Source organism: Ovis aries, chromosome 1 (assembly GCF_016772045.2).
Source record: "Ovis aries strain OAR_USU_Benz2616 breed Rambouillet chromosome 1, ARS-UI_Ramb_v3.0, whole genome shotgun sequence".
Lineage (NCBI taxonomy): Eukaryota > Metazoa > Chordata > Mammalia > Artiodactyla > Bovidae > Ovis > Ovis aries.
In genome coordinates, this window is record NC_056054.1 from 217,005,244 (window position 1) to 217,028,439 (window position 23,196).

General features: G+C 45.5%; 1 protein-coding gene across 8 annotated transcripts in view; it reads left to right on the forward strand.

The window, feature by feature from the left end:
• TNIK (TRAF2 and NCK interacting kinase) overlaps positions 1-23,196 on the forward strand; it is a 401,194-nt gene that overhangs the window by 294,279 nt on the left and 83,719 nt on the right. For all 8 annotated transcript variants that reach the window (XM_027958346.3, XM_027958352.3, XM_060393683.1 and 5 more), the window contains exons 11-12: positions 4,933-4,999; positions 8,455-8,659. In XM_027958346.3, coding sequence (XP_027814147.1) covers positions 4,933-4,999; positions 8,455-8,659 — 272 coding nt within the window. The remainder of the gene's footprint in view (positions 1-4,932; positions 5,000-8,454; positions 8,660-23,196) is intronic.

The window sequence follows — 23,196 nt, forward strand, 5'->3', positions numbered from 1 at the left end:
AAGTGATTTTCTTAATTTAAATGAATATTCATGTTTCAAAGGCAAAATCTACAGAAGACAGGCAACCTTAAACACACACATACACACACACACATCTAATTGACATTTTTTCAGTACTGGCACTTTTCACCATTTAAGTTTTTGTGCTCTGAGGCTCATTTCTAATTTAGGTATTTGGAAGTCAGAAGGACTTTTATTATAAGTCACAGGAATTTTAAGGAGGTTGCCAGGCTACTATACAGAACATTGCATTTTCCCCTTCATTTCATAGATTCAAAACCTCTTTTTTCTTATGGCTCTATCTGTTGTCCCACCCTGTCTTTTCACTGCATCACTGGAAAGGCATGAGTCCAACTTGGGGTCCCGGGACAAGGTTGTTTGAATAGAGACTCAGAATTCCTTAACTAGCATCCTGACCAAGGTGAACTCACCTGGTCTGGGGCAGGTTTTATGACTTAGTTGGGTAGGGCAGTAGGGAAGGTTGAGGATGGGAAGGAAAGGGGGAGAATGCAGAGAGCAGACGGGGTGAGAGCTCCCTGGTGGTAGCAGGAAGGGGCGGCTGGCAGTGAGGTGGAAGTTCCGGTCTGATGAAGTGAGTGCTGAGCGTGGGTGGGTGGAGCAGAGGGGAAGGGAAGAGGCCGAGGGTGGGAGGTCCATGGTGATGAGCTTGTCTCCACTTCTGTCCTCTCCACCTTTCTCCTCTGCTCTTCCTGATCCAGAGGCAGCAGAGGAGGCTGGTGGGCAGCAAAGAACAGAGGGTGCACTCCTCTTGTAGTAAGTCCCCTACTTAAAAACGAGTTCTGTTCTGAGAGCCTCTTCCTAAGTCTGATTTGTTCATAAGTCCAACAGAGTTAGCCTGGGTACCCAACTACCACAACCTGCTATGTAGTACTGTACTGTAATAGGTTTATAATAACTTTTCACACAAATAACATGTACATTAAAAAAGCAAACACAAAAAAGAAAACATTTTTAATCTGACAGTACAGTACCTTGACAAGTACAGTAATACAGTACGCCAGCTGGCATACTGGAGCTGGCATGCACGTTCGCATCTTTGAAAGTTCACAACTGTGTTTGAATTTCTCTTCTTTGTCTCTACAGCTAATATCTGTCACATGGCAAAGTATGAGCAGGGTCCTAGGGGTGGGGAGTGAGCAGTGTAAGAGTCAGGACTGGGCAGAGGGAAGATCAGCAAAGGCTAAGGGAGGAGGAGAAATCCTCAGTGAACATTTCAAGGAAAGAGTTCCTTCTTTGCAGACAGCCTCTGGGACTCAGGGGAACGTGTGGTCAGGTTGGACTCAGGAGCAGGAGGTTTTGAGGCTAGGCCAGAAAGGAAACCTATCTCCAGCTCTTAGTGGCTGGAGAGGCGTGACGTGTCAACGAGAACCCAAGGAGCTGGGAGGGCAGCGCAAGATGCACAAACTAGGCATGGAGAGAAATACATGAGTCGAGGTTAAAAAGTGCCAGGACTGATTTTTCAACTGCTACTCATAAATAGTGGTCTTGGGCCACTCCATGAAGTCAGAATTTCAAAGGGAATAGTTTAGAGCAGTGTATCAGACATGTAGCCCATTAAAGGCCAGCTTTTCTAAAAAGAAAATTTATTCTCCTATACATACGTAGATTAGGTTAAGTACTGAGACTCTTGTTTTCACACTCAAATTCTGAGTTCAAATTCTACTTCCACCCCTTAGTTATGTGAACTCCACCCCTGTTTTCTCATCTTTAAAATAGGAATGGGGGTATAAGAATAATGACTATTCTCTGGCATTTTTTCAAAGATTAAATGAGATAATACATGTAAAATGCTTACTACAACTTCTGGCACATAGATGTACTCAATAAATATAAGCTACGCAAAGAGCTGATTCATTGGAAAAGACCTAATGCTGGGAAAGATTGAGGGCAGGACGAGAAGGGGGGCGGCAGAGAATAGGATGGTTGGATAGCCTCATTGACTCCGTGGAGATGAGTTTGAGCAAACTCTGCGAGATAGTAAAGGACAAGGAAGCCTGGCATGCTGCAGTCCATGGGATCGCAGAGTTGGACACAATTGAGTGACTGAACAACGAATACTTATTTAGAAACTTCTATATTGACATAACTTTACAGTAGTATTTAGAGGTACTTTCTGAGATCTTGTGACCTCTTTGCCTCTGAACTCTAAGAATGGATAAAGCATGTTCCTTGGGTTGTTTGCACATTTTGGGAGCGCAGACTCTGGACTGGGACTCAGAACTCACCATCCTGTGACAGCAGACTATTTTTAATGTGTTCCTTCTCTGCGGAGTAGAAGAGTAAGATTCTTGGTAGTAGGCATATTCAAGAATTGCATGGTGAGTTAAGGAACTTAATTCTATTTAGGATTAAGAGATACCAACAGCCTTTTTCTGTCTGCTCCAAGAAAGAGTATTGCCCAAATGAGACATCCTTCCAGTTGCCTGATTTGATAAGTGACTTAATTTGCTCCTTCTAGTACTTTTTCATTCTCTTAGTAGCTTTAAGACCAGTTTTGGGGAGAATCAAAAGTTTTAATATGCATTGTTTAAGATTTCTTAACCTGATACTTAGGTTTCCCTGGTGGCTCAGGGGTAAAGAATCCCCTGCAAGGCAGGAGCTGCAAGAGATGCAGGTTCTATTCCTGGGTTGGGAAGATCCCCTGGAGGCGGGTGCAGCAACACGCTCCAGTATTCTTGCCTGGAGAATCCCATGTACAGAGCAGCCTGGCAGGCTATATGGTTCATAGGCTTGCAGAGTGGGACATGAGTGAAGTGACTTAGCATGCATGTGCAACCTAATACTATTTTTCCCTTAAGATATGTTGAGACATGCTAATTTAAGACAGCAGTGCAAAAGCAATCATGCTGGATTCTGAGGAAGTATTACAGATGAGGAATCTGACAAACAAAAGTTTTACCCTACTGAGGACAAATAATTAGATGAATTGTGTGCCTCTGTTTCTTGCTTTAATTTATTTTAATAGATGAAATTTCTGCAGTTTACTTTGAATTCTCTGTTGCTTTGTTTCAGGAAAGTTTGGAATATTAAACTTTCAATGTAGAACTTTGAAACATTTTATGAAGGGTCTTTACATTTTGGTGGAATAATATTTTTTAAAAAGTGGCCTGAAAGCTTCATACATATCAAAACATGTAAAGCGAATTTTTATGATTTTTAAAAATACGCTTGAGGTCATCATGCTATGCCTTCCTTTCATCTTCCCTTATGGAGTAGGATGGAAAGCAAAGTGTGTTTGTGATCAAATTCCATAGTTCTTATCATGTGACTGCTGCCTCCTGGTGGTAACGTACGCAAATTGCAGTTTCAGTTGCTTTTCAGGGACACAAATGTCTTCAAAGTTGTAATTACTAACCCACAGCTATCAACGGATGATAGCCCTATGACCACCTCCCTTGCTTAAAATGAAAAGCTCCTCCAAAAGGCTCCCCACTGCCCACAGAAAAGCCTCAGCATGTTAAAGATCAGCAAGTCACATCAGACCTGCCGACCTTTCTCACTCCATCTGCTTTCTCACACCAAACATTCAGAAACCAGTGTTTCCTGAACATTCATGCACTATAGTACTGCAGCCTAACTCAGGTAGTTATGTTGCTTAGAATGCTCCTTTTTCAGCCACTTTCAGCTTCCATCTGCCTGTAAAGGGGCTACTGACCTTCCAAGGTCCAGCTTATTTTCTCCCCTAAGACCTTGCTGTTGCTTCCCCATTTTGACCCATGGACTTAGCTGCTTTTTTCCTCTGATACCTCATTGCTCTTTTTATGTATTTCTATTTAGTATATAATGTGGTGAAAAGAATGCTAATTATAAAGTTGGGAAAATTCTGGGTTGAATTCTAAATCCAAATCTCAGATTTATTAGTCATATTACTTAGCCGCTTATAATCTCAGTACCTTTGCTTGCAAAATGGGTATCATGTTAAAGGATTGTTATGAGAAGTAGATGAGAGAACATAAGTAATCTAGCATAGTGACCAGCCATGAGTGATACCCAATAAAAATTAGTTATTTTTCTTCATAATCATGGTAACTCTGATTATATATTTGTCCATCTTGACCGTCAGATTCTAATCTCCTCCAAAGCAGAGACTCAATCTTATTCATTATTGCATGTTAACTCCCTTAACATGTTTGTGAATTAAATGAATGTTCCCAGTGGGTCAATAAAAACACATTTAACCCTATATTTTTAGTCACACATGCTGTCAAAAGTTTCTTTCTGTTCTTGAGATAGTGAAAGGCAATTTGTGAGTCCAGTTAAGTTATAATAAAATTCCTACTTTAAAAAAAAAAATGATTACTACTGTCAGTAAGTTAACAGTGGCCTAGATTGGGTTGCTGCTGCTGCTGCTGCTAAGTCACTTCAGTCATGTCTGACTCTGTGTGACCCCATAGATGGCTGCCCACCAGGCTCTCCCGTCCCTGGGATTCTCCAGGCAAGAACACTGGAGTGGGTTGCCATTTCCTTCTCCAATGCATGAAAGTGAAAAGTGAAAGTGAAGTCACTCAGTCGTGTCCGACTTCACGACCCTGTGGACTGCAGCCTACCAGGCTCCTCTGCCCATGGGATTTTCCAGGCAAGAGTACCCAGATGGGGTTAGGTGCTTCTATAATGGAAGTTAACAGGAACTGAGAAGTTCTGTTTCAGCTCCTTGTCTTCACTTGCATGTGAATGCCAGGCATTACAGAGAGAGCCTAGAGTCAGCCGCAGCGGTCTCAGATGTTAATTCCATGTGCTTGAATCCAGCTGGTGGGTACTGTTGGACCACAAGTCAGGAGCCCTGGAGCCTGCCCCAGGTCAACATTTAGGACAGCCCTTTGGGGCTTGGTTTACTTGTACAGGAAATGAAGGGTGGGCTTTACTGAGCTGCAGCGCCTTTTGTGCTCTCACCTTCCATGGGTCTCTCTTTAGATGAGACGGAGTATGAGTACAGCGGAAGTGAGGAAGAAGAAGAGGAGAATGACTCCGGAGAGCCCAGGTAGGCAAACAAGACCCATCCTCTCATTTCATATTGTGAATTGTGCTTGTGTGAAATTCACATCCTTCTGATTTATAGGTTCATTTTTAAGAATCCAGCAGGGTGGTCTTATTTAATTTATTGCCCATGCACGTACTCATTAATTTGGGAAAACTTCCCTAGGCAGGCTGTAGGAAAACATGGAAATCAGCATCTTCTTTATCTTGTCTTCCAAGATGTATTTCCTTGTTTCCTTGTGTACATAACACTGTAGAATGGGGAGGAGGCAGTTAGCTGGGTAATAGTCTAACAGTACTGCACACTGCAGCTTTCTGGAGACCTAAGTGGTATTTTTTAGATTTGAGTTATTCAGTCTACTACTTCATACCTTTGAGACACTTAGGTGGCCACTGCCCTTGTCACATGCCATGGTATTTTCACCACAGCCTAATCCAAGAGGAAACAGCTTCCAGGAAGTCAAATTACACTCTTGAGGTGAGCCCTAAACAGAACGCCCACGCCCGTTCCTGCTCTCATATGTTAGCTCCTAGAATCAAGCGCTACTTTATTACCATCATCCCTATGTTTTAAATTTCACTTGACTTTGATTCTGACTTTTGCCTAGTCTGTGTTTATAAATAATTGATGCCAGTGTGCTCACACCACCAGGATTTTTCTTTTTGTAAGAGAATTCAACTGATGGCAGTTTGGTGAATCAAAGAGCACGGCCATGCACACCAGGGCAGACGCAGTGTTCACGTGAAGCAAGATCTGTTGGGGAAATGGACAAAGTAGAAGGGTCACTGGAGTATATTGAGGTCTCCACACTCTAGCCATCCAAGGGTGGAGCCCAGTACTCAATAAGGAACAGATTCTGTATGACTGAGGCAGATCAGCAAACCAGCAAAGGGTCCAACTCAGCCACTGCTGCTGGAGTGAGCTAGTGCATCCCTTTTCTGAGCTAACTCGGACCTAACCAAGCTGGATTATTGCTAAAACTACTGGAAGAGAACAGAACTGAACTTACAGGGCCATCCATTTTTCTCTTTTCACCTGCTATGGGAATCTTCAAGGTCAAAGACTGAAGGAGAATTCTTTCCTTCCATCTGGATACTTAACATGTTGGCCGCCCCCAGTTTAGCTGCATAAAGATGATGACTGCCAAGTAGTGATATGGAAAATAAACATTCTTATAAAGCAAAGGACCAAATGCCCTGCTTTCCGAGAAGTTGTACACTGTTTTTCTAAAGCTTGCTCAGACAAACACATCAGCCCTTCTGATCACTCTCCATGGAGCTGAGACCCTTGTCTTAACTAATACTTGCTATATCACATGTTAGGAGTCACTTAATGGGTGACCTAGCTGTCCCTTAACACTTCTATAATTGTAACATGTCTATATATGACACTGAAGATTATCTTTCAAGTCCTGTTTTATGGGCACATCTAATTAATTTTCATGAAATCCTGAAAAGTAAAAAGGGACAGTGTTTATTTCATTATGGAAATGAGGTAATGATCCGACACTGGCAATCAGATCACACATGGAGTTAATGATTGGGTGAGTAATACAGCTCAGATCATCTGACATTGATTCAACATCAGGTAATATTAATAGATCGTCATCATGTGCACAGGAGGCTAAGTTCCCTAAGCCCTTCTGCCTTTGCACAGAGCATGTGACCATCGTTTGGGGTTGGTTTAGAGTCCTACACAAAGGCTGTGGTTTTAAAGGAGACTCCTTAGTAGGCTCCAAGCACTATCTGTGAACCAAGCCTTTTTATGTCACTTTATAGCAGTATCTTGGGCTTCCCAGGGAGCACTAGTGGTAAAGAACCTGCCTGCCAATGCAGGAGACATAAGAGACGCAGGTTCGATCCCTGGGTCAGGAAGATCCCCTGGAGGAGGGCACAGCAGCCCACGCTAGTATTCTTGCTTGGAGAATCCCATGGACAGAGGAGCCAGGCGGGCTATAGTTCATGGGATTGCAAAGAGTCAGACACGACTAAAGCGACTTAGCATGCATGCATGCATGGCAGTACCTCACAGAGCATGCTACCCGCTCTCTAAGACAGAATGATCCCCTTGTCAACCACAAAACCCACTCTTCCCCTGTCATTCCCCATCCCAGTTTGCATCACCACCACAGCCCAGATGCCAAGAAAAAACCTGCAAGTCATCCCTCACTCCACACATTGGATCCATCAACAGGTTTTCCTAACTCTGTCCCCAAAGGCTTCTCGCAGCCTCTGACCCCACCACTCCCACCTGATTAGTCTCCACCTTAGGGTCACTGCAGTGGCAGCCCAATGGGTGGCCTTGCTTGCCCTCATACACCCTGCAGAATAGCATCTCCTGAGCAGCCAAATGAATCTGATCCTGTTACTTTCCTGCTGATAAAAGTTCCACACGTGGTGTCCACAGCCTCCTGCTTTACCCTGTCTCCCCATCTCTGCCCTCCTCTCGTACCCCTCTTGCTCTCATTCACTCTGCTCTGGGAAGCCTGCTTGGGGTTCAGTCCCCCACAAAGGCCACCGTTGTTGCCATGACAGGCCTCTAAACTTTTCCTTCTGCCCGGAAGAGTCTTCCCCTACCTCTTCATGTTCAACATTTAGGGCTTAGCTCAACCATCACCTTCTAGGAGAGGTCTTCCCTGATCTAAAAGAGAGCCCTCATCCTCTCCCCAGCTCCCAGCCACTGTCCCTCTTAAAACTTACACTTTTTTGTCTTTGGTAGAGCCTATTAATATCTGAAATGATGATGTTTGTAGAATGTCGAATTGTTTGTCTCTCTTCCCCACAAGAAAATAACTAGAGAAAATATGTTTAGTTACTGCTGTATCCACTAGAGCCTATTAGAGTGCCTGCCACATAGTAGGCATTCAGTGATTATTGAATGGATTTATCTCAAGAGGAAGCTGCCAGAAATATTAAAAAGACTAGGTCTGTTTGAACAAGTAGGAACATTCCCCTCCTGGCTGGGCTGCTGTGCAGAACCAAGGAGTCTATAGCTTGCATTCTAGGAGGTGAAGTGGTTGAGGAGATATCCATCTATGTAGAGCAGGTTTCCTCGCTGCTTTTGATTACTCATTTTTATTTGTTGGCTTAGTTCTTGCTTAGTTCTTTCTCAAAAGTGAAAATAAACCAGTCTGGGACTCAGGGCTTGCAGTACTCAAAAAAGCTTTTAGAAATAGAGGGTGAGGAAGGAGCTCTGTGGACCTTCCTGGAGAGAAGTGATGAATTCAGGAATGGGACAGCTCTGTGGCGTTGGAGACAGCCTGTGCCTGCAGTAATCACACTGAAGGGGAGGCTGGACTTGAGTTAGTTCCCTGGGCTCTGTTTCTTTGCCGAGGTGAGCAGTGGAATTGATGGAGGCTCAGAGAGCCTGTGCTTGGCTCTCCTTCTCCACGGGGACCCCAGGGTAGCGATGCCCCCACCCAGAGTGGGCCCTGATCTGTCTCCCTCTCCTGCGCACAGCTCCATTCTGAACCTGCCCGGGGAGTCGACGCTGCGGCGGGACTTCCTGAGGCTCCAGCTGGCCAACAAGGAGCGGTCTGAGGCCCTGCGGCGGCAGCAGCTGGAACAGCAGCAGCGGGAGAACGAGGAGCATAAGCGGCAGCTGCTGGCCGAGCGCCAGAAGCGCATCGAGGAGCAGAAGGAGCAGCGGCGGCGGCTGGAGGAGGTGAGGGCGCGCCCTGGCACCTGGGGTCCCTTCCTGGGTGCCCACCGTGGCCCTGGGTCCCCTCCTGAGGCTGCAGCCTGCTTGGAGCACTCACGCCTGAGCTGCGAAGGAGGAGGTGGCCAAGGGCACTTTACCAGCAGGTGTGGTGTGACCTTGATGTGGTCACATCAGAAAGACAGGTGAAGGGTTCAGCCCCTTCCAGTCTTACTCAGGCATCACCTTCTTAGTGAGACTTCCTTGACCCCCTCACTTAAAATCTCAGCCCCTCCCTCTAGCATATCCCGTCGCCCTTCCCTGTTGAATTTTTTTCTTATGTATTTCTTAATCACCTTCACACCTGGGTACTTTATGTCTGTCTTTCCCCACTAGAAAGTAAGCTCTTTGTGGACAGGATGTTTGATCCCTTTTGTATCTCTCTTTTTTCCCCCTTTTATCACTGTGTATCTCAGATTTATGTATCTAGATGTGTATGTGCTTAGTCACTCAGTTGTATCTGATTCTTCGTGACCTCATGGACTGTGGCCTGCCAGGCTCCTCTGTCCATGGGATTCTCCAGGCCAGAATACTGGAGTGGGTTGCTATTCCCTTCTCCAGTGGATCTTCCCAACCCAAGGATCAAACCCAGGTCTCCCGCATTGCAGGCGGATTCCTTACCATCTGAGCCACCAGGGAAACCCCATGTATCTAGATATTAGTGTCTAAAACAGTACCCATTACATACTAGATGCCTTCTAAATATTTGTGGAATGAAGGAGCTAATATATGAGTGAATGAGTCGGTGATCAAGAGGTGGAATATAGGCGTTAATTAGAACACAGTGAACCAGGCAGAGACCTGGCAGAGAAGTGAAATGTCAAGTGTGGAAAAGCAGGGCCTGCCTGCTGCTTCTGTTTCGTTACTGTTCTGAATGCTGGAGAAGGCGTTTCACAAGTCCTTCCACACACACCTTGATACAGGTGTTGAATGCAAGGCAAGCCTTGCCCACCTATGGCTCTCTCTTTCTAGAGAAGCCTGTCCGGTAGCTAGTGGGCATGACTTGCCTTCGCCAACAGGCATGCTTCATCTGTGAGGGCACCTGTACCACCAGCCAGGCTTTTCTGCATGGCTTATCCTAGGTCAGACTCTCACGTGTGGTCTTACAGTTGTTTATTAAAGCCTCCTTCTAAGAACTTTGGTCCAGGGCCTCCTTCCTGTGCCAGGTAAATCAAAGTCTCTAGACAATTAGGAAGCTGAGTGACCATAGCTGTTGGGAAAGTTGGATGGCAGATGAAAGGTTTCACTGAGTGCACGGTAATGGGGGAGTGATTTTACGATTCTCCCAAACACTGTCTTGCTCCTCATTAACAGATTACTGCAATTCACTTGCTCCGTCAAGTGGCCACTGCAGTCAGAGGGTGGTGAATTGCAGACTCTGGGAGCAGATTGCTTTTTAAATGGTACATCCAGGTCCAGCCTTCCTGGCATAAATCAGTGAGGGCCTCTGTTCCAGTTTGCAATAAGTCCCATCAACCTCACTATGTCCGTGGAGTGTTAATATGCAGACCAGCAACACCCAACAGTTACAATGATTGAATGACTTCTTTATGCCAAACACTGGGTGAAATGCTTTGCTTAACCCAGGATCTCATCACCTGCTATCGTCCCTTTATATGTATCTTACCTCTTGTGCAAAGAGCACATATCTCTATTTAGTGACAGAAAAACTGAGGTTCAAGGAGGAGAAGTCATTGGTCCCATGTCGCAGAGCCAGGAAGTACAAAGTCAGGATTCACACCCAAGTCTTCCTGTTTTCCATAGCCACACAGGCCCTGAGGCAGTAGGTATAGATATGTAATCAGAGCCTTGAACTGTGATCTGCACAACTGAACCTTGTAAGCATCTGCTCACAGCAGCAGGCAAATGAAGCTCTTTCCAATCTAAGTAAGTCTAGGATGTTGTTGGCATGACACACACTCAGCCCATGAGAGGTTTGAAGGTCACCTACTGCTCTCTGTTCTCAGAACTACACTGTTGTAGACAGAGGTGCTATCGTGCTCAGGGTCAGATGCCTTCAAAGGAGACAGCTAGGGCAGGGCGAAGGGAGGTGTGGGTGTTAATCAGCCAGCTCTCAGAAGTGAAGTCCAAAGTGGAGACGTGGAAGTGCCTGCATCACCTCCGGTTACTCTCTTGGGCACACACTGAAATTCTCAGACCAGTCCTTGCAGCCCTCCCTCAGTGTCATCTCCTTCCGCCCACCCAGGCAGGCTGCAGCCTCTTGCAGGGGCGTCCAGCCCAGCAGTGCACCATTTCCTTCAGTCTCTTGAGTCTCCCGAGGGCCAAGGGCCTCTGCTGTTTGGATCCAAGACTTACTCCCCCTGACTTCTAATCAAACCTTTCTCCTAAGCCAGGCAGTCCTCCCCAGTCCTGCCTTTCCTGCTTCTTTCCTGGCTTGTGTTTTGTTCCTTCCAAGAGCATTTCCTAGGGCCTTCACCTCATTGGCGCATCACACTCTGAAAATCTTGACCATTTGCATTTACCCTGTCTGGCTGGTGAGTTCCTTACCTAGTGATTTGCTGGACTGTCTCAAGCTAAAGGTACTTGGGCTTCCCAGGTGGTGCTACTGGTATAGAACCCGCTTGCCAATGCAGGAGATGCAAGAGACATGGGTTCAATCCCTGGGTTGGGACGATCCCCTGGAGGAAATGGCAACCTGCTCCAGTATTCTTGCCTGGAAAATTCCAAAGATAGAGGAGCCTGACAGTCTAAGTCCATAGGGCTGCAAAGAATCAGACCCAGCTGAGCACAAAGGCATTTACCATTTAACTTAGAAAGTCCCCATTGTCATCCCATAAAACATTTAACATAGTCAAGTAGGCAGACATGTACATGTGTACATACACGCACACACACACACACATATAGATTTTCTTCTTTTTAAAAAATTTTTACACAAGAACTCTTGGCCTTTGAACCTAGATCCTCAGTTGGCACGAAGTCTTTTCAGAGAATGCATCATATTATTTTGTTTTAGATTTTCTTCCTTTCATACTTATTTTGACTTATTTAACATTATATGTTTTTTTTTTTCTTTTCATCAAGCTGCTAGAATGGCAATTCCTAACAATTATAAAGCATTTAACCATAGGACAGAGACTCTATCCAGTACTTCATGTCAGTTGTTTCATTTAATCTTCAAAATAATTCCCCATCTAAAGATAAAGCAGCTGAGGCTCAGAGAGGTTAACAACTTGCTAACAGTCACACAGCTTGAGACAAAACCAGGTTTCAAACCCAGGGGACTGGACTCCAGAGCCCAGCCACTGTCACTGTGTCTGTCCTGCCTGTCCCTTGGTAAGCCAGGGCCAGTGTGCTTTTCCATAGTCTTCTCCTGGCCCCAGCCTCTGTGGTCTTTTATGCTGAGAACTTAAGGATCTCTGAGCAAGGTCAAAGAAGCTGTGCCCAGTAGGTGCTCATCTTCGAACTTGATTCTGTCTTTCAGTCTGCCAGTCAGAGCTCCTGCCAAGGCCTCCTCGTGTCTGTTTTTTGCTGCATTTTCTGGAGCCTCTAATGGATGCAGGAGAAAGTTCAGACTCAGTGGAGCACAGCATCCAGGGGGGCACACCCTCTATGTCCCTGCAGGCACAGAAGGTGTGCACGGCAATACTTTGCTCTGGGCAGCCACGTCTATGCGCCCCAGCTTCTCACCAGAAGCAGAAATGCTTGTAACCACAAGGCATCAAGGGATTATACCACCTTTATCTTTTGATCCTTTCTCTTACCCCTATTCCTCAATAGAGAAAAAAGGAAATGCTAAATACTCAGATGGCTGTAAGTTCTGAACCCCTGGGTAATGACTGTCCCTACCGCCAGGACTTCTCTCCTGCCTCCTGTCCTGCTGGATCCCATCCACGCCTGCTGCCCTGCCCTGGTGACCACTTCTGGTTCTGGTTCTGAGTAGGAACTCACACCACATGGTCACAGACAAGCAGCCAAAGTCCGTAGTTAGGCTTGTGACTTTCACTTAAGTGTGAGTCAGGCGGCCTTGTGCTGGCACCCTGCAATACACATTCCCTTTTCCAAATAAAGGCCCTTCAGATGCCTCATTTGGGCTTCCCAGGTGGCACAGTGGTAAGGAACCTGCCTGCCAGCGCAGGAAACACAGTTTCGATCCCTGGGTCAGGAAGATTCCCTAGAGTAGGAAATGGCCACCCGCTCCAGTATTTTTGCCTGGTAAATTCCATGGACAGAGGAGCCTGGTGGGCTACAGTCCAGGGGGTCTCAAAGAGTCTAACACAACGCACAGAGACAACCCTTTGGTGACATAAGGCTGTGTAGGTTGTACTCTTCGACTTCCACAGGGATTTCAAATGTCACCTCTGACCAGAGGTTTCTAAGGAATCCCTGCCTGTCCTTTGCTATTTATAGGTAAGCATGTGGTTCTGGCTAGGTTCTAAATCAGGATCTGCGTATTCTTAGAAGGACTTTGACTGTACACTGAATTGTGGTCATTTATCAGCTTCATGAAAAGGACGTGGCTTCAGGCCAGTTACATGGTAGGCACAAAACTCCTCTTTGACCAATAATAAAGTGCAATTTATAACTAAGTTCCAGGAATCTGATTAAACCTAGCTAAGCTGAATGAGCCCATCAATAATGAGGAAAAGCACGTAGAGAGCTTCCTCTATCTTTTCTCAGTTCAATAAAAATTTCTGACTCTTGGCTTAGACAGTGAACAACTTTTCATGGAGTCAGAGTCCAGGAATCAGGACCTTGAGGTATTGGGGTGCCTACTCTGGTCATCTTTTCAGACTAACCTTGGGAAGATGATTTGTGATGCTTGATTCTTCTCAAGAGTTTTGAAATGATATTCGTAATTACTATATATATTTTTCAACTTGCTGAGAGCCCTCTATACCCTCATTTGGGGGAGAGTATCTTTCAGTCACAGAAATGAATGACACTGACCCCAGGAGCGCCAGCCTGCTCCGTGGTAGTAAGCTTTAATCTTTAAGCCAGCTAGATCTCATTTGGTGCCTCAAGGCCTTAGTGACATCAGCCAGTTATAAAAACAAACTGGAAGATATTATATCACTTTGGTTCCATCACCAAGAAAAAAATTTAAATACAACAAATATCTCGTTGTCCAGAAATAGTTGGGCACTGACATACAAAATGAGAGCCTAGAGTCTAAAATTCCCTATAAGCCTCTAATTTTTTATTATGAGTGCCTGGGGCTTTTAGGTCTTACCTGGTGGCTCAGACAGTAAAGAAACCACTTGCAGTGCGGGAGACCTGGGTTCTATTCCTGGGTTGGGAAGATCCCCTGGAGGAGAGTATGACAACCCACTCCAGTATTCTTGCCTGGAGAATCCCTATGGACAAAGGAGCCTGGCAGGCTACAGTCCATGGGGTCGCAAAGAGCTGGACACGAATGAGTGACTAAGCACAATATGGAGCTTTTAGGGACTATAGGCTCAAATGTTTCTTTTTTTAAGCATGCAGTTGAATTAAAACTTTTTAAATTCAAGTGACTGCCTATTCCTACGGGCAGTCACTTGACAAATTTAGTGAACGCTTAGCTCTACTGTGCAGACAACCATGCTGGACACTGGGAATGGCCTGCCCTTGTACAGATGAGATCTGTGAGGGAGACTGGCAATGGGCAAATAATCATCCAACTAACCGTTCATGACCATTGCCAGATTGCTATGGTAGAAAAGAATAGTGTGGTATAGGAGCAGGCCGCAGGAGTGGGCACCTAGACTGGCGTGGAGGCCTGTCGGTCAGTATCCAGCCAAAGGCAGCGAGGGGCGTGCAGGGATGCTAGGGAGGGAAGCCAAGGCACAGTGTTAAGCCTGGTTAGGAAATGTCGTATTTTGCTCTAAGAATAGTGGGAAGTCGTTGACGTGTTTTAACCAAGGGGATGTGATTGGATCTGCATTTTTAAAGTGAAACTTCAGCTGCCACAAGAAAAGTGATTGGGAGGAAGCAACAGTGGATAGGAGAGACTGGTTAGCCCAGGCTGGAGAGGGCAGTGCTTTCAGGTGGATGGTGGTTGGGTGGAGATAGAAGAAAGAGATGGAGAGGTGGAGGAGGATGGAAGGTGGAGATAGAGATGGGCATATTTGAGAGAGATGGAGCGTATAGATCGTGCAGGACGTGGTGGTTGATAAGATGTCTTCCATGAAGGAGGGTGGTGGTCACAGAAGGTTCCCCAGTGTCAGGCTGGAGCATTCAAATGGAGGCCCAGGTTTGGGTGCAAAGGATGAGATTGGTTTGGAATGTAGTAAGTTACACCAGTAAGTTAAAGATGCATCTGGGCCTTCCTGGTGGCTCAGTGGTAAAGAATCCACCTCCCCATGTGGGAAACACAGCTTTGCTCCCTGGTCCAGGAGGATCCCACTTGCTGCACAACAGCTAAGCCCGTGCACCACAACTGTTGAGCCTGCGCTCTAGAGCCTGAGAACCACAACTACTGAGCTCACATGCCACAGCTACTGAGCTCACATGCCACAGCTACTGAGCTCCCATGCCGCAGCTACTGAAGCCCGTGCGCCCGAGAGCCTGTGCTCCACAAGAAGAGCCACCACAATGAGGAGCCTGCACATCACAACTACAGAATAGCCTGGAATAACCACTGTAACTGGAGAAAAGCCCGTGCAGCAACAAAGATCCTGCAAAAATAAATAAATAAGTAAATAAAAAATTTTAAAAACAGATACGTATGGGGCAGCCAGTGGTGATAGCAAAGATGCAATTGGATTATAGAGATAGAGCCATAGAAGAAGGATCAAGAATGGGAGAAAAATGGGAATTACTGGTTTATGGTCATGGAAGTAGACATTGAGAGGATGAGAGTCTGGGAACTAAATTCTCTGAGAACTAGCGTAGAGCAGGAGAATTGAGCACAGAAGACTAATGAAGATGTAGGTTTGATGTTGTTGCAGAGAAAACCAAATATTCAAGTGGAGAATAGAGTTATAGGGCCAGCTTTGCAGAATGCTGATCAAAGGAGTGAGCCAACAGCATCTCTTCATTTCAGTGACAAATAGGACATCCAAAATATAGTTTTGGTGTCGTACTCTCTTGAAAACACAGTTGCTTCCTCTCTGCTTTGGGGGAAGGGAAGCAACCTGCTCAGCAAGGCAGAAGGTCTGGATTTGGGCCACTGTGTGCCACCTGCTTGCCCGGGCAACTCTCTGATCCCTGCAGAGCTTACTGAGCTCTATAGGGAGGCTTCTAACAAAGTGTGTTCCCACCACCAAACCTGTTGTGAGGATTCACCAGGAAAATGGTTGTGAAAGACTTGGCTTTATCAACCAGCAAGAGTCAGGAAGATTCCCTGGAGGAGGGCGTGGCTACCCATCCCAATATTCTTGCCTGGAGAATCTCATGGACAGAAGAGCCTGGTGGACTACAGTCCATGGGGTCACAAAGACATGATTGAAGTGACTGGGAGCACACGCAGAAGCTCCACAGATCTCACACTCGATGGACTCGTCGAATCCAGGTTAAACGTGGCCAGCAGGCACCATCTCATGCTTCCATTGGGAGAGCCCATCCTATTTACCTGCTGGTCCACTGTGGTCAGATTTGCTCACCTCATCTCTCAGGATCCGCTTTCACTCAGGTGACTAGGCCAGCCTCACAAAAGCTGTGGCAGCTGGAGCCCTAGCCCAGAAAGGCCGCTGGCAGGAAAGGTTACTCTTTGGGACCTAAGCAGTTTGTCCCAGATGCTTTCAGACCGAAAAGAGGGGAGGGGAACCAGGGGGAAGTTACATGTCTCTTTAAGAGTCAGTGAGCAACAATCCTGCCAAGGGGAGCGTCTTTGAGGAGAGCATTTGGGGAACTTCTGTTGAGGGTAGTGTTTTGGCTGACGTTAGCTGCCATATTAGATGTAAGTCCTTGAACTTTCCTGTGCCTTTCCGTGTCCTTGCCTGTAAAACTAGAAATAACAATGGCATTTACCTCTCAGGTCTATTGTAAAGACTAAATGAGTCTAGAATAGCAGCAACACTTAGCACTTTTTCAATAAATATTAGTGTTAGTATTACAGGAGTGTGTGCCTTTGGCTGAAGTCTGAGACATAATTTCCAAAAGTGTACTCTTTTATGTGCAGCAGTAAAACCTTCTTGAGTTTATTAAAATAAATGTACCAACAGATAAACTTTTACTCATGCATTGGAAAGAATATTTGTTATAATACTAGGGATGATTTGGTTATGTTCATTAAGAGGAAAAAAAAATTATCCAGTTTTTAACTGACTGGCTAGCAGATTAGTGTAGGGGCAAAGTACGCTGGCTTTGAAGCTGTGGAGACCAAGATTTCGTTCTAGCTGTGTGACGTTGGGCAAATTACTTGCCCTCTCCGACCCTCAGCTTCCTTATATACGCAATTGATATGCTATTTACTTGGCAGGATATTGAGAGGTAGCTGGAATCATAGGTACAGAAGGGTTGGCACGATGTCTGACAGAACCGGTTGACATTGTTGGGTGAATATTTTATTGTCATTTTGCAACTGGTGATTTCAGAGTTGTTATTTTTTTTTGGTTTGGTTTTAAGGATTTTCCAAATGGAAACAGCATTTGGAAAATGGAATAGCATTTTCCCATTGTCTGTCCTCCTTCATTCTCTAATGGACCTTCCCCATTTACTTTTCCATCCCTCTTTGAGGACTTCTCTGAGAGCACCCCTCTTGCTGTTGCCTGGCCAGGGTCCGCCTCTGTTAACATAGCTGGATGTCCAGTGCCAGCACACAGCCCACTCTTCATCCTTCTGGATGCACCTCATCTTGCAGGCTCAGTTGGAAGGTCTCCTTCCTAGCCAACCCTCAGAGAACCTTCTCCTGGGGAAACTGCTTTGTGATGGATTCTTATCAGTATTTCTTGCTGTCACTTCCAACACTGTGTAATTACGATCCCATCGTTGCCAGCAGTGACTGCACCAGGTGTCACCTCCTACCAGTACCTAAACAAAACACCTGAAGAGGCAGAGATCTGGTGATGCTTGAATAGTAAGCTTCTAGGCCCCAGGGACACAGCACTTTGGGAGGGACCCTATTGCTAGAAAGAAAGAAACAGGACGGTAAAGGATATTGTAAGAGATTACCCCGGGGGACTTCACTGGCGGTCCAGTAGTTGAGACTTCACCTTCCAGTGCGGGGGGTGCAGGTTTGATACCTGCTCAGGGAGGTAAGATCCCACATGCCTCAGCACTAAAAAGCCAAAACATAAAACAGAAGCAATATTGTAACAAATTCAGTAAAGGCTTTAAAAATGGCCCACATCAAAAAAAGCAAGAAAGAAAAGCGAGAGAAAGGGTTTCCTGGGTTCGAATCCTGGCTCTGCCACTTAATACTTTTGTGATATATTTGGCAAGACATGACTTCTTTATGTGTCAGTTTCCACCTTTATGTAGTTCATAAAATACATGACTATTCACTCAGTCATGTCTGACTCTTTGCAACCCCATGGACTGTAGCCCACCAGGCCCCTCTGTCCATGAGGTTCTCTAGGCAAGAATACTAAAGTGAGTTGCTATTTCCTCCTCCAGAGGATCTTTCCCACCCAAGGATCAAACCCAGATCTCTTGCATCTCCTGCATTGCAGGCATATTCTTTACCACTGAGTCCCCGGGGAATCCTTGCACATTTGTAAAATGGGACAGTAACAGTTTTGAGGGTTAAATGAGGTACTACGTACAAAGCTCTTAGAACAGTCCCTGGCACCAAGTACCTGAATGAATAATCCAGGAAAAGTGTTGCCCATATAGGGGAATGGTTTTCTTTCCTATCATCTGTCTGCCTACTGTGGCTGCTGTGAGTCATCTCTCTTCCAGGTGAGGGCTCACAGCTCACTGTGGCCTGAGCAGGCAGGAGACAGGGATTGCTGCATTCCTACCCACGGGCCACAATCCCAGGCCCTCCAGCAGAAGAGAGCACTGTGAGCAAAAATAAGTCTCCCATTTCAGGACCTGGAGTGTAAACTCGCTGGCACTGCTGAGAAGCGGCCTTTAATTCACTTAATCATGAGCTGTAGGCACCCTAATGAGGGCTGCGAGCCACAACCGTGGCTGGGGGGCAAAGCAGCCCTTTCTTCCTGGATGCTGTTAGCATCGGCATGAAGACTGAACACTTTCTAGCTGGGCTTTTGCCCTGTTATTTCACAAACTGAACAGAAATTATGAAACAGCTGGGAGTCAGGCTGGCAAAGTGGGTGCTTACTGTCTGGGGCAGGGCCTGCCCGTGGCCTCTGATGGGCTTCTGCATTACACATGTGTGTCATTCAGGCACGTGCTTCAGGACGCTGTAGGAATGAGTGCAGGAAACCCTACTTCCCAATGACCCCAAAATGGTTCCCTATTCTGACTTACTTGCCATGCTTGCAACAAGCTGGGTTTGTCTGCTTTGTTACCTAGGTCCTGTGATGGCAGGCATTGCCTGACCAGGTGAGAAAGTTGGGCTGCCATTTCTGGTCTGCAGCTTAAAATGCTGCCAATATTATGACCATATTAAATCATTAAAAAGCAGAGACATTACTTTGCCAACAAAGGTCCGTCTAGTCAAGGCTATGGTTTTTCCAGTGGTCATGTATGAATGTGAGAGTTGGAATGTGAAGAAAGCTGAGCACTGAAAAATTGATGCTTTTGAACTGTGATGTTGGAGAAGACTCTTGAGAGTCCCTTGGACTGCAAGGAGATCCAACTAGTCCATCCTAAAGGATGAGTGTTCATTGGAAGGACTGATGTTGAAGTTGAAACTCCAATACTTTGGCTACTTGATGCAAAGAGCTGACTCATTGGAAAAGACCCTGATGCTGGGAAAGATTGAGGGCAGGAGGAGAAGGGGACGACAGAGGGTGAGATGGTTGGATGGCATCCCCAACTCGATGGACATGGGTTTAGGTGGACTCTGACAGTTAATGATGGACAGGGAGGCCTGGCGTGCTGTGGTTCATGGGGTCACAAAGACTAAACTGAACTGAACTGAATATTTGAAATCCTTTTGCTTAGACTTCTTTCTACATTTTCAGGGAATGGGAAGGATATGTAATACTTTATAGTCATAGCATTTCATGTGTGATCAGTCGCTTTAGTTGTGTTCAGCTCTTTGCGACTCTATAGACTATATCCTGTCAAGCTCCTCTGTCCATGGGATTCTCCAAGCAAGAATACTGGAGTGGGTTGCCATGCCCTTCTCCAGGGGATCTTCCCAAGCCTGGGATCAAACCTGTGTCTCCTGTGTCTTCTGCAGGGGAGGCAGATTCTTTACTGCTGAGCCACCAGGGAAGCCCATAGCATTTCATACCGGGAGGTAGGGGGTGGGAGAAGCAGCGTTAAGCAGTTTCTGGCCCTTGGTATAGCTAGGGCAGCTTAGAGGGGTGGTAGGCATAGCTTTTAAGCCACAGTGAGGAATGGACACTACAGCAGCCTTGCATTGTCCAGGGTCTTCATGGAATCTCTCTTAAATCTAGTTTCCATCTCTTGTGTTTCACAGTCATTATTCTTAGTTGTTCCCAATCATACAACTATGACAGAATAGTTTCACAGAAAGCATTATATCATATGACATTTAAATCCAATTGTTTTCATTTCACCCTTGTTTTCTTCAGTCAGTGAGCAGTTTCAAAGACTCAGAGAGGTGGGGGAACATGAAGAACCTCCCTCAAAAGTGGTCTAAGCCATTTCTTCTCTCAAAGCATGAGCCCCTTTGACAGTATTCATCAAAGTCATTTAACCTATTTAGTGTATCATCTCTGCTTTTATTTTCAGAGGCTTGAGGTGGCCTCTTCTATGTTTGAACACCTCCTACTGTTAGAAAATGTATCCTGTTATTGATTCAAATCCTTGTGCTATCCCTACATTAAAACCAATTATACTGAACAAAACTCAATGCCTTCCACATCAGCCCCAGAAATGTTGAAGGCAATGGTAGTTGCCGTCTTGCCCAAATGTCACCCTTCCCTGCACCCTTCCTCCATATGATGTAATTTAGCACATTCACCAGCATCCCAGACGAGCAGCAACGACCCTCTCTATACACATTGTACTAATAAACTGGTGTATAATGGGCTTCTTTTCATAGGCTTCAATATGAGAGTCTCATGTTAAGTCTTCAGAATGATGGTTGCAGCAGAAATTTGAGAGTTACATCTGCACTTGACTTTTACCCTAACCTACACAGTCATAGGTACCCAGGATGTCCACTGGGCCATCTTGTTCCTCTATATGAAACCCAGGAAAACCCAAGTAGAGAGTCTCCCCAAAGAAACTGTAGCTCAAAGGTAATAGGAGCTCCTGAAATAATCACACTGACCAGCATCCAAAGAGGCAGTACCAGAATCCTTCATGAAGCCTTCTCGAAGCTCAGTGTACTTAGAGCTTTGGTTCTCCATTCTACGTGCTTAAAGACCAGTTTGGCACATATATGCTCATACAGTGTTTAGCCATGAGGCTGCCTACTGATCAAAAGCTGGCTGGGGAGTAAGAAGAAGAGTTTCATGTAGGCTGTTAATCTTCCAGGAAAGTTGTAAATTAGTAGGTTGGATGGTTTATCTTTAATAGTGTATAGTAGATATAAGATTTCCCTGGTGGCTCAGACAGTAAAGCATCTGCCTACAATGCGGGAGACCTGGGTTCGATCCCTGGGTCAGGAAGATCCTCTGGAGAAGGAAATGACGATCCACTCCAGTACTCTTGCCTGGAAAATCCCATAGACAGAGGAGCCTGGTAGGCTACAGTCCATGGGTCACAAAGACTTGGACACGACTGAGCATCTTCACTCACTCACTCACTCAGTAGATATAAAAAGAAAAGAATCAGGTATATTTAGTTGGACTAGTTTTCTCAATGGTTCTCTGATTGCTGTTTCTGTGAGGAAAAGATGGAAAATGGCCACTTGAGAAACCATTCATACAACCAACATCCTTCACTTTGTATGTGTCGGTATCTTCACCATAGATGTCTTTCAGATCCGTAGAGGCAGCATCTCAAAAAAGCCAGATGCAGAATGTAGACCTGGCTTTGCACTACCAGCTGAGTGAGCTTGGGCAAGACATTGGTCTGTGTGTGCCTCGGTTTCCTTATCTGTCAAGTGCAGATAATGACGGTAGTATGTGCCTAAAAGGTTGTGATGAGAACCAAATGAGTGACTATGAGTGAAGGGCTTAGTGCCTGGCATCATAGAAGGCTCTACAAAACCATTTGTTCTTATTGTGAATAATTACTATTCTTTGTTGTGATTCCGATTACTTTGTTGTATATTGAATTCAGAGTTGGCAGACTACTTCACCATCACTCTCACAACCATCCTATAAAATAAGGCGTGAAATCCCAGAGTCAGTTGCAAGGAATCAGGCCTTTTCCCCTGCAGTGGACGGTATGCAGTGGTCTTTCCCAAATGGCAACATTCACAAATGTTAAAGTGGGCAAGTAGAAGGCCTAGAAGTTTGATCCCTCTCATCACAAATTCTGCTGCTGCCAGGTTTACACAGAACAGTCCTGTTTAAGCGAGGGGGCATGTATGCCCTGCGGTCAACTCAAAAGACCACGCTGGAGCCTTTCATTCTGAGTGTCTTTGAACCGAGAGCCCCTGTGTGGAGGGGACGGGTTGAGATGCTTCCCAAGGAGCCTGACTTGATCCTACACCAGCTGCTGTGCTGTCCTCTGGAGGCCGCCTCTGGTGTTCGACACTCAGTAGGGTCCCCTGTCACCACTTCCAGGGGGTCACCCAGGATGAAAAGATTGGATGTCTCCAAGAGCAGGCAGAATTCCGCTTTGCCTCACTTCTCATTCTGAATTAGTTAATTTTTACTTTACAATGTAGCACATTCTTGCTTAGACTCTTTGAATGAACAGACATGTCTGATCACCTAATCTGCCCCCTCACTGAAGGTGTGGGTTAAGGTGATTCACTCAAGGTCATAAAGCATTCACTCATTCATTAAACAAAAATTTGCTGTGACTGGGTGGTCTGCAGTGTTTGCATTAATATCAGTGGCAGAACAGGACTGGAATCTAGTCTTCCTATTTCTGATCCAGCATTCTTTCCCCCAAGTCCTGTGGCCTCTCATAACTACTCTTCTCCACAATGATCTGTCTCTTTGCAACTATGGGATATTAATTCTCAAATGTGGATGTTACATCTGAGTCTGTATAATGGGAAACTTGTATAAAAGATAGAAGGTCCCAAAACCTGTACACAAAGGCATCGTGTTTTCCCCAAATCTACCAGAATGTCATAAGAATCAAACTCAAATTCGACCTGAACATTCAGTAAGTAGAAAAAAGCAGTGAGATAGCCTATCTGGATTGGATACATCTCCAATGGATAGAGTTTTATTTCAGGTACTAGGGATCAGGAAATAGTAGGGTGTAGAGTGGAAAGGATGTGGAGTAAGACTGCCTTGGGCTTGCTTGGAGGTGCCACCATTTTCCAGCTGTGTTACGTGGAACAGTCTATTTCTCTGAGCTTCAATTTGATTCCCTGAGTCTTATTCTCTTATTTTATTTTTCTTCCTTTCTCTAGGATGGAAAATAAATCCCATGCCAGTGCCCAT